General features: G+C 44.2%; 1 protein-coding gene across 1 annotated transcript; it reads left to right on the top strand.

Annotated features, from left to right (window-relative positions):
• The first annotated feature begins 347 nt into the window (after positions 1-347).
• On the top strand, positions 348-10,852 carry LOC120977797 (RING finger protein 39-like). The gene is made up of 2 exons (XM_040405919.1): positions 348-701; positions 10,553-10,852. Exons 1-2 carry the CDS (start codon positions 363-365, stop codon positions 10,559-10,561), a joined length of 348 nt encoding a protein of 115 aa, XP_040261853.1. The 5' UTR covers positions 348-362; the 3' UTR covers positions 10,562-10,852.
• Positions 10,853-12,146: the final 1,294 nt, after the last annotated feature.

Genomic DNA, 12,146 nt, shown 5'->3' with positions numbered 1-12,146 from the left:
CCATTGTCACCCAACTTTCCTAGATACCAGAATGTCACAGAGTGCAACATCCTCCCCTACAGTCAGCTAACCCCATTTCAGTTCCAGGCGGTAAATCTCCAATGAGTACTCGCCGGCGGTGTTCTTCTACCGCATTATACGCCACTCTGTAAACAACGTAGCCCACGATTAACCCTTTGTTAGCTCTCAGCTATATATAGTGCATTAACTCCTCATTACATCACAAGCTGGTGACAAAAGGGCCCCGAGGGCACTTCCCAGAATCCCTCGGAACATGAAAACTTGCCAAACAGCATAACTCCCCGCCTCTCCGAGGTAAACAGGGGCGGACACAGGTACATATAGAGGTACAGTATTAATGTATGTATGTCATCCAACAAGAGACAGAACAGACAGCGCACACAATGTCCTCGACAGGCCCCTTCAGAGAGCTGCAGGACGGCTCCGTCTGCTCGCTGTGTGGCAGTTACTTTCAGGACCCGGTGACCACAGAGTGCGGGCACAGCTACTGCAGGACGTGCCTGGTGGAGCGCGCTGGAGGCAAGGATAACGCTGGGGGTCAGCTGGAGTGCCCGACGTGCGGACGGATGATGGGATGGAGGGCGGTCACCACCGACGTACGCCTCGGGGTCACCACGCGTATCGCCAAGAGGCTCAATTTTCAAGCCATGCCACCCAGGAGGAGGAGGATGCAGGAGCAGGTGAGAGCGCGCCTCGTGGTATGCCTCTGTAACAGGAGAACGGCAGCCCCGTCCCTTGGGGCAGATGAGCAATATTTGGTTACATGAGGCCATTTGTGCCGCTTGCTCCTGTCAGAATTAAGGATCAATTAGCTTGTAGGAAACAAAGCAACCAGAAAAGCAATTATTAAAGTCTAATGGTTCAGCAGGACAGTACTCTGTTACCATTAGACATTGTCTTAAAGGGGTTGTCCAGGATAAGAAAAATATAGATGCTGTTTTCCAAAAACAGCACCACACCCGTCTATAGGTTGTGTGTGGTATTGCAGCTGAGCTCCATTGAAGTGGATGGGCTGAGATGCAATACCTTGGTTTGTACAGAAGATAATAATCACTCTGATAGCAGGTCAGATAGTGACAGGGGATGGCTCAGACACGTGTGCACCCAGCAGATAGCCACACGTTGTACTGTACATGTTCCCAGAAGTAACAATGGGCGCAGCCTAAACTTCCGATATGCTAATGTCAGACTAATTACATGGGAACTGCATGTACCTGTAACGAAGTGGAGTACAGGTGTCAGTACACATGACAGGAACGGCAACCAAACCGACCATGCATGGTGGGTGGGGTGGGGTGGAGGTGTTGACCGTCCCACAAGAGGTGATGTCGGGGAGAGGAGGATCGGACATGCTGAATATTAACACCCGATCCTTCTGTTCTCCAGAAATATAAGCCACTGACAGAGTTTTCAACTCTCTGCTCACTGCAAACATGCTTTAAAGAAGCATGAGCAACTTCATATCAAAGGAATAAATCACTGGACAGGGGAGTAATACTGTACATATAAGTAACAGGGGAGTAATACTGTACATATAAGTAACAGGGGAGTAATACTGTACATATAAGTAACAGGGGAGTAACACTGTAAATATAAGTAACAGGGGAGTAATACTGTACATATAAGTAACAGGGGAGTAATACTGTACATATAAGTAACAGGGGAGTAACACTGTAAATATAAGTAACAGGGGAGTAATAATGCACATATAAGTAACAGGGGAGTAATACTGTACATATAAGTAACAGGGGAGTAATACTGTACATATAAGTAACAGGGGAGTAATACTGTACATATAAGTAAGAGGGGAGTAATACTGTACATATAAGTAAGAGGGGAGATTAATACTGTACATATAGGTAAGAGGGGAGAGTAATACTGCACATATAAGTAACAGGGGAGTAATACTGTACATATAAGTAACATGGAAGAGTAACAGTGTACACATAAGTAACACGGCAGAGTAACACTGTACATATAAGTAACAGGGGAGTAATACTGTACATATAAGTAGCAGGGGAGTAATACTGTACATATAAGTAAGAGAGGAGAGTAATACTGTACATATAAGTAAGAGGGGAGAGTAATACTGTACATATAAGTTACAGGAGAGAGTAATACTGTACATATAAGTTACAGGAGAGAGTAATACTGTACATATAAGTTACAGGGGAGAGTAATACTGTACATATAAGTAACAGGGGAGAGTAATACTGTGCATTAAAGTAAGAGTAATACTGTACATGTAAGTAAGAGGGGATAGTAATATTTTACATATAAGTAACAGGGGAGTAATACTGTACATATAAGTAGCAGGCGAGAGTAATACTGTACATAGAAGTAACATGGTAGAGTAACACTGTACATATAAGTAACACGGCAGAGTATCACTGTACATATAAGTAACAGGTCAGAGTAACACTGTACATATAAGTAACAGGGGAGTAATACTGTACATATAAGTAACAGGGGAGTAATACTGTACATATAAGTAACAGGTCAGAGTAACACTGTACACATAAGTAACACGGCAGAGTATCACTGTACATATAAGTAACAGGTCAGAGTAACACTGTACATATAAGTAACAGGGGAGTAATACTGTACATATAAGTAACAGGGGAGTAATACTGTACATATAAGTAACAGGGGAGTAACAGTGTACACATAAGTAACACGGCAGAGTAACACTGTACATATAAGTAACAGGGTAGAGTAATACTGTACATATAAGTAACAGGCGAGAGTAATACTGTACATATAAGTAAGAGGGGATAGTAATATTTTACATATAAGTAAGAGGGGATAGTAATATTTTACATATAAGTAACAGGGGAGTAATACTGTACATATAAGTAACATGGTAGAGTAACACTGTACACATAAGTAACACGGCAGAGTAACACTGTACATATAAGTAACACGGCAGAGTAACACTGTACATATAAGTAACAGAGGAGTAATACTGTACATATAAGTAACAGGGGAGTAATACTGTACATATAAGTAACAGGGGAGTAATACTGTACATATAAGTAACAGAGGAGTAATACTGTACATATAAGTAACAGGTCAGAGTAGCACTGTACATATAAGTAACATGGCAGAGTAACAGTGTACACATAAGTAACACGGCAGAGTAACACTGTACATATAAGTAACAGAGGAGTAATACTGTACATATAAGTAACAGGGGAGTAATACTGTACATATAAGTAACAGGGGAGTAATACTGTACATATAAGTAACAGAGGAGTAATACTGTACATATAAGTAACAGGTCAGAGTAGCACTGTACATATAAGTAACATGGCAGAGTAACAGTGTACACATAAGTAACACGGCAGAGTAACACTGTACTTATAGGTGGCATTCTACAGGTTAATAAATATGTTTGTAGCACAGGCTTCTACTATTGTATTTATAAGTAGCAGAGCTGAATGACATTGTATCTAGATGTAACAGGTGGCGCAGCAGAGCTACATTGTATCAGTGTGTAACACACACAGCTCTGCTTCACCGAGGATCATCTGCCTACAGATGTGTCATGTAAGTCCCCATAATCGTCCTTCCCACTGGTGCTGGAGATTTGTTACCATTGTGTAAAGGACATTATCTATCAGAGATATCAGTTCTTATACACTGCTGCCCATCTAAACATACAGAGCTGCAGTGTAAAGCATGGGGGAAGGGACAGAATGGCAGGAAAATAGGGGACGATATCTGTCCTGGAGGACAAGAGGACACCAGTCAACCAAGGTGTTGCCCATAATCTGGTCACTGCTGTCACATAGTAACCTGACCTCCTATGATCCCTCCATGAAACCCTTCTTTTTCACTTCTCTGGGACCCTCACCCATCAGAAGAACGGGGTCCTCTGACCCTAAGCTCGCCTTTCTGTAACTCTTTAAAGCTCAATAGTCTCTTCATTGCCCTGTTCTCCTGGTAGTTGAGGTCCCCCATCTGTCAGCCATTTCTGGCATAACCCTGTGATTATGGAAGTGCTTCCTCCCTCTCTGCTGACTTTGTACATCGCTTCCGTATTCTCTGCTCGTCTTCCGCTCTTTCCTACTTCAGTGCTTCCTTCCTCTCTGCTTCCATATTCTCAAGATTGTCAGCAGATTTCACCAAATGTGTGGATCTGCCAATGATCTGCAGATAAATGTCTGTCTGTGGCCGCCTTACTTCTCTGCTTCCCCTTCAGGGCACATTGTTGTCAATGAGAAATCCATGCTCTGGTTTATGCGATCTGGATTCAGAGTCCACATCACTGGAAAGAATCGCCATGTCTGAGGCTACTTTCACACCAGTGTCTCTGCTGGCTCCGGCAGGGTTCAGCAAAAACGCTTCCGTTACTGATAAGACAACCGTCTGCATCCGTTCTGAACGGATCCGGTGAACATTGCCAAAACGGATCCGTCATGAACATTGAAAGTCAATAGGGGACGGATCCGTTTTCTATTGTGGCAGAGAAAACGGATCCGTCCCCATTGACTTGCATTGGGAGTCATGACGGATCCTTCTTGTTCCGCATCCCAGGACGGAAAGCAAACTACAACACGCTGCGGTTTACTCTCCGGTATGGAAATGGAACGGAAGGCATTTTGGAGCGCTCCGTTCGGTTCAGTTACGTTTGGTCCCCATGGACAATGAATGGGGACAAAATGGAAGTGCTTTTTCCGGTATTGAGACGCTATGACGGATCCCAATACCCTTAAACTAAAACGCTAGTGTGAAAGTAGCCTTAGTCCCATCAGTATGCATGCAGATAGAAACATGTGCGGCTGCAAATCTGTGGCGGAAATCCAAGGGTGAGTCTCATTTTCTGCCATGGAGTCCACTGCAGTTCTTTTATTTTGACGGAACACACCCTTACCCTTCAGTTTTTGGGTGCTCCCTGTTTGCACAGCTCCCTGTTCATACTCCTTCTTCCTATTGGCACTGCTTCCCTTTCATATTGATTCCTCTTCATACTACTTCACTTTTGACTGCTTACTGTTTGCACTGCTTCCCTTTCCCATTGTTTCCCTCTTCTCTGTCTCTCTTTCACACTTATTCCCTTTTGGCCGCCTACTGTTTGCATTGCTTTTGTTTCTCCTTGTTTCCCATTCACACTCCTTCACATTTGGTTTATTTCCATTTGCACTGCTTCCCTTTCACACACTGCTTCCCTTTCACACTGCTTCTCATTCTCACTGCTTCCCATTCACACTGCTTCCCTTTCACACACTGCTTCCCTTTCACACACTGCTTCCCTTTCAGACTGCTTCCCTTTCACACTGTTTCTCATTCACACTGCTTCCCTTTCACACTGCTTCCCTTTCACACTGCTTCCCATTCACACTGCTTCCCTTTCACACTGTTTCTCATTCACACTGCTTCCCTTTCACACTGCTTCCCATTCACACTGCTTCCATTTCACACTGCTTCCCATTCACACTGCTTCCCTTTCACACTGCTTCTCATTCACACTGCTTCTCATTCACACTGCTTCCCTTTCACACTGCTTCCCATTCAAGCTCCTTCTCTCTTGGCTGGTTGCTGTTTTCACTGCTTCCCTTTCACATTGCCTCCCCTTCATAGTCTTTCACCTTTGTCTTCTTCCTGTTTGCACTGCTTCCCCTTCTCCTTGCTTCCCTTTCACATTGCCTTCACTTCAAGTTTCTTTCCTCTGGTCCGTTTTCTTCCCTTTCCCATTGTTTCCCTCTTTCCTGCTTCTCTTTCACACTTCTTCCCTCTCGGCTGCCTGCTGTTTGCACTTCCTCCCTTTTCCCTTGCTTCCCCTTCATATTACGGTAATTCACATTTGGTTTCTTTTCATTTCCACTACTTCCCATTCTCATTGCTTCCCTCTTTTCTGCTTCCCTTTCACACTTATTCCCTCTTGGCTGTTTGCACTTCTTCCCTTTCTCCTTGCTTTCCCTTCACATTTGGTTTCTTCTCATCTGCACTGCTCACACCCAGGGGCGCACCTAGCCTTTCTGCTGCCTGAGAGGAAAACTGAAATGGTGCCCCCCCCCCCCCAATGCCAATTTATTAACCTAACCCCTTTGCTACAATGAAAGCGCTCATTGCCCATGGCCCTTCCGCTGCCCCCCTCTTACTCCTACCTGGTGCTGCCTGAGGCGATCGCCTCACCTGGCCTCATTGGTGGTGCACCCCTGCTTGCACCCTTTCACATTGCTTCCTTCTTTTCTGCTTCCCTTTTGCGACGTACCGGACCGTAGGGGCAACACATGAGTTACGGTGGGCCAATGGAGGTAGTAGTTCATTTACTCATGGTTAGCAGAGCCTCCCTGGGTCGGCAGTGCAGTGGAGGGAAGGAGAGCACTAGATCCTCCGGGGCACTCTCTATTGCAGGGAACACCAGCCAGATGGAAGTTGAGGTGCCCTTGATGGTACAGGTGTTTAAGGTGCTTTGGTGGCTGGGCGCCTGTGTTCGTGACGCCAGCACCGTACGGTGCAAATGTTGAGAGTAGTAATAGAAAGGATGAGGAGTCAGTTGTTGTAAAACAGTTGACGATCAATCGTCTCAGGACAGTTGTTACAGTTCATCAATATAGCAAAGGTTATTACTTTAGCTGAAATTCCTTAAAATAGGTCTGGCAATTGTCAGTTGAGGAGTTCTCTTAATGCTGTTACTTTACATGCAAAGAATGGGTAGATTTGCACTAAATTCACTTTCTAGCGCTCAGGTACTGAATATAATGATTTCCTATTTATCTTGAGCAATCCAATAAGGGCGTTCTCCCTCGTGACAGGCAAACTCTCTGTTACATTTGATGCCGGATGCTCTCCTGAAATATTCAGGTTCACTATTTTCCCAGAAGTCGTTTAGTGGAAAAGGATAATTCTGCGCACTAATTATCCAGTTGTGCCCAGGTACCTTTAAGTTCCTCCTGGTCACTGGTGCTGGTGAAGTCCCTTGGCTAGACTCAGCTCTAATCTTCACTAGACTTGCTTCATATTCATACTTAGACTTACTGTCTTGTGCTGGGCTGCTGTGACTCCTTGGTCTGTCATCTCCAGGCTTGATCAGGGCCCAGAGGAAAGAGCAGCAGCTACATTATGGAACTTGACTGTTCTCCTCCTCCATGAACTTCCTTCTCCTCTCTCTAACTACTTCACTTTCTGTTCTAGACACACCCAAGTTATATATAATATGTGACGCCAGCACCACCTAGGGGCGAATAGATGTAATGACAATGCCAGCCTGATATTAGGAAAATACAATATATTAAATACATTGAATATGACATTTAGCAGCAATTTAAAGTGCCCACATATAGCACATAAGTGGGACACTGCATTTTCTCATTGCTTCCCTCTTTTCTGCTTCCCTCTCGGCTGCCTGCTGTTTGCACTTCTTCCCTTTCAACGTGTTTTCTATTCACACTCCTTCACATTAGGTTTCTTCTCACCTTTCCTCGCACCTTTCACGTTCCTTCCCTCTTTTCTGCTTCCCTTTCACACTTCCTCTTGGCTGCTTCCACATTCCCATCTCTGCAAGAGGAATAGAAAGATGAGACGTCTAATAAAAGGCAATAAAACTCACCGACACTAAACATGATACGATGTGACTGCAATATGTCCTGAGCCTCACGTGAGTCCCTGATATAAGCGGAGCCTACGGCTCCCAGTGTAATATATACCCAGGGGGTCGGCCATGATCCAGATCCACTGCCCCCCCTAGTGGTAGCTCTGCTACATTCACATGTTTCCTCTATTTTCCTGAACATGTAAAATTGGAAATCAAGAACAAGGAAACATTTGATGATGAAAAAATGATTATAGGGAGTTTACCGAGTACCAGCGCGTCTTCAAAACCCGGAACAGGGTGCCGGCGCCATCACCTGACAGTATCCCAAAAATGGCAGACTCATGATGATTATAGATGTTTTTCCTGCCCTGGATTTGGTGGTCGCTTTCCTACTGGACGCCCAGCTCCTCCTTATGTGTATGTGGAGCCGCGCTCCCTGTCCTGACCACTGGCCTCCGCCATGACGCAATGTTATTGTATTGCGTACAATCGATACTGAGCGCCGTTACTTCCTGCTGGGGAGAAACCACGGGCAGAATCTTAAGACCAGGAAAAAGTTTTCATACCTCCTAGGACCAGTTCACACAGTTTTTTTTTGGCGCTGATATCGGAGCGTTTCCGGCTCAAAATCAGCCTCCAAAATAAAATAAAAACGTCTCAAAACAGCCTCCCACTCATTTCAATGGGAAGCAGCGTGTCCTATCCTGGGGCCGAATCCACGCTGAATCTCTCATTGAAATGAACAGGAAGCATAAAAAAAACAGCTCTGCACATGTATTGGCTTTTTTGGCGCACGAATCTGTGCTGAAAATGCATTGATTGAAAAAAAAAAAAAAAAAGCATAAAAAAATTGCACGAAAAACACGCGTGGATTCCACACTGAATTTTGTAGGTGGATTTTCAAAATGCATAGTGTGAACAGACCCTTAGGATACCTGCACACGATGGAGATTACGTGCAGTTTTACCGCACGGATTTCAGTGCGCAGCGCAGCACAGTACCATTACACAAATCTCATACACACTGTGGATTTTTTCAGTCCAGAAATTCACCTGCCGCGCGGCTTTCAAATGAAATAGTATGTCAATTGTTTGCGGTTTTAGCTGCGGATTTCACCCTTTACAATGGAAGGGTGAGATCTAAAACTGCATATAATCCGCACCAAAACCTGCTGTTAGAAACTATGGATTTTGCTACGGATAGGCTGCAAAAACGCACATAAATCCGCACATAAATTCGCGTGGCTCTAATGTGCGTTCACCCGCCCCCATGTGCAGATAGCCTTAGGGTACTTACACACGATGCAGATTACGCGATGTTTTTCCGCACAGATTCACGTACCAGTAAAGAGGATGAGAATGGACAATGTCATGTACACTTTGCCGATTTTTTTTTCTGGGCAAACATTGACCTGAAGTGCGGATTTCCAAATCTCCATGCGTCAATTATGTGATTTTTTTGCTGCGGATTTGACAATTTTCAAAGGAAGGGTGAAATCTGCAGCCAAACCGCATCCATTTCGCACCAAAAACCACTGTTAGAAATTGTCGTTTTTGATGCAGAAATGCACAGAAAACTGCAAGGAAATGTGTGCCGATCTTCTGCACGTTAACCTGCACCCGTGTGGAGATTTGTCTGCATGAGAAATGTCACATTTCATTCACTTTGCTGGTACTGTAGTATTTCAGAGCGTAATCCGCATGGTGTGCATGGGATTCGGCAGGGCTCAGCAAAAACGTTTCCGTTACTGATAATACAACCGTCTGCATCCGTTATGAACGGATCTGAATGTATTATCTTTAACATAGCCAAGACGGATCCGTCATGAACACCATTAAAGTCAATGGAGGACGGATCCGTTTTCGATTGTGTCTTGCTCCGCATCCCATGACGGAAAGAAAACCGGTATGAGAACGGAACAGGATGCATTTCGGAGCGTTCCGTTCTGTTAAGTTCTGTTTTGTCCCCATTGACAATGAATGGGGACAAAACGGAAGAGTTTTTTTTCCGATATTGAGACCCTATGACGGATCTCAATACCGGAAAATATTAACGCTAGTGTGAAAGTAGCCTGTGGGATGTCATCTGGGTGTTTCTACTTCATACCTTCCTGGGTTTTATTGGATTTTCAAAAAAAAATATGGTCTCAGTGGGGGTGGGACTAATTTAAAGGGATGCAGCATGGGTATTTCTGCATGATTTGTTACCGGGGGACAGAAGACAGCTTCCCATAACCTCTGACATGGCTGAAATGGTTGCAAATTTCTATCCTGGGTTATAGTAGGAGCATAACCTGAAACATCGGGGGCCCCCTGCAGAATCTGTAATAGGGCCCCTACCTAGCATGTGCCATGTATCTTATGGCAGAAGAGCCTTTGAAGGAGCTGTATACACAAAACGGTAGGAATAAAAATAAACTCACGCCTGTCTAATTCTGCCCCCTCTTCTTGTTTATGGACACACAGTAGAAGGAGGCAGCAGCTAGAGCTATATACATAGATCGGCCTCGGAGCTGTATACACAAAACGGTAGGAATAAAAATAAAAATAAATGATTATTAGCTAGTTTTTTGATCTATTTGTCCCTGGTACCCAAATATCTCCTTTAGGCCTCATGCACATGACCGTATGTATCTTGTGGTCCGCAAAAAATACGGATGACGTCTGTGTGCATTACGTATTTTGCGTAACGGAACAGCTGGCCCCTAATAGAACAGTCCTATATCCTTGTCCATAATGCGGACAATAATAGGACATGTTCTATTTTTTTGCGGAACGGAAATACAGACATACAGAAACGGAATGGACACGGAGTAACTTCCGTTTTTTTTGCGGACCCATTGAAATGAATGGTTCTGTATACGGTCCAAAAAAAAGGAATGGACATGGAAAGAAAATACATTCGTGTGTATGAGCCATTAATCAACAGCGCCGGTGCCCTGCAGTACGTACTGACACACATTCCTAAACTTTATCTTCTCTTTTTCTCCAGGAAATCTAGAGGCCGGCAGAGCAGAAGACGTCGGTGTTTTGTCCTGGACGGATTTCCGTTCTGATATGACAGCCTGCAGAGCATCGCATTTTTGCTGCAGATGCCGTGGGATCCACATGTTATTTATGTCTATGTATTTATGTTGTATGTGCTGTGGTTGGATGTTTTTTGTAGTAATGTATATAATACACAGGTATGTAATGTAATAAATCTTTTGTATATATATAAAAGACGTTGTACTTGGATATATCACACTGAATTGTCTCCGATTTATAGAACCGGTCACATTTGTATTTTCACGTTTGCATGTTATATTGTTTGATTAAAGTTTTATGTTGCACAAAAAATTTATTTTTTGTTTATTTTTCATGTTAAAAGTTATATTGAAAAATTCTTGAAATATACAGCGCCTCCTGTCACTTGTCAGCTTGTGCAGTGTACCCTGGAAGTCATCTCATTATCATCACAGGCAGAAGAGCAACAGACCCGGGTAACGCAGGATCACATCAGCTCCCTCTCCCTGCACACGTATTCAGCAAGATGGCTGCCCCCATCAGGGTGGACACCCATTTTGTTTGGTAGCCCAGTATATGATAGAGGGACATTCCAGCCTCGTGTACCCTAGGACCCCCCCCCATGATTTAACCCTAATGAATCTCATTTAAACCTAAAGTACATCACAAGTATCAAGTGCACATAACCTAACAGTTAAAGGGGTTGTCCCACAAAAAAAATTCTACCTATTTCAAACCAGTCCCTGGATCTGAATACTTTCTAATTGCGTGTCATTAAAAATTGAACATAAAATGTTACCTGTATAGCGCCACCTGCTGTTTGCTCTTTTTCTAATTCCTCTGTTCACCTCACTGAGCTGGACGCACATGCTCAGTTCCATCCTACAACTGCCACCAGCTGCAGCAGACAGGGCACGCCCACTGAGAAAGGACACGCCCCCTATGCTGCCACCTTGAAATAAATCTAGCAGAGAAATTGGAGCAATGAATGGAGAGATCTTTGGATTTATATGAGGCATGGGGCTGCTCCTAACCTTGTTAGAAAGAGGCTGTAATGTACTGTATGAATTTCATTTTTTACATTGATCATGTAATAACCCCTTTAAGCAGTCGGGAAGGGGGAACCTATATGGTAAGATAGCGGGGACTGAACTGCAATACAACCTCTTATAGCAGTCTCTTTGATGCTCTGCAGAACATCTTGGCGGGTCTTGCATTCAGCGGGTCTTGCATACACCAGGCGCTCTTCTGGTCTGTTATGTTGCAGGGCAGTGGCTTCTTCCTCTTACTGATTCTCAAGCCGGTCCCCTGGTGACTACAGTCTGCTGCCCGAGCTCACAGGTCTCCCTGTCAGTCCACATTGTCCTTGCCACACACTGAAACACTTCCTGCTTTACAGCCAGGTATAATCTCATAACCCTTCACTCTACAGTGGCATCTAGTGGCCACAAGTAACATTGCAGGCATACAGAATTAGAATACAATACAATAACAAAAGAGCGCAACATGATACACAGAGTGTATACAGGAAAGACAAATAAGTGTCACTGAAGACGTCTTAAAGGGAGATTGTCAGCCCT

This window comes from Bufo bufo, chromosome 8 (assembly GCF_905171765.1).
Source record: "Bufo bufo chromosome 8, aBufBuf1.1, whole genome shotgun sequence".
NCBI lineage: Eukaryota > Metazoa > Chordata > Amphibia > Anura > Bufonidae > Bufo > Bufo bufo.
The sequence above is the reverse complement of the archived record's forward strand: the minus strand, read 5'-3'. Positions and strand labels throughout refer to the sequence as shown.

Bases quoted from the DNA above. Each gene is read 5' to 3' on its own strand.
- LOC120977797 (XM_040405919.1), top strand. From the start codon at position 363: ATGTATGTCATCCAACAAGAGACAGAACAGACAGCGCACACAATGTCC.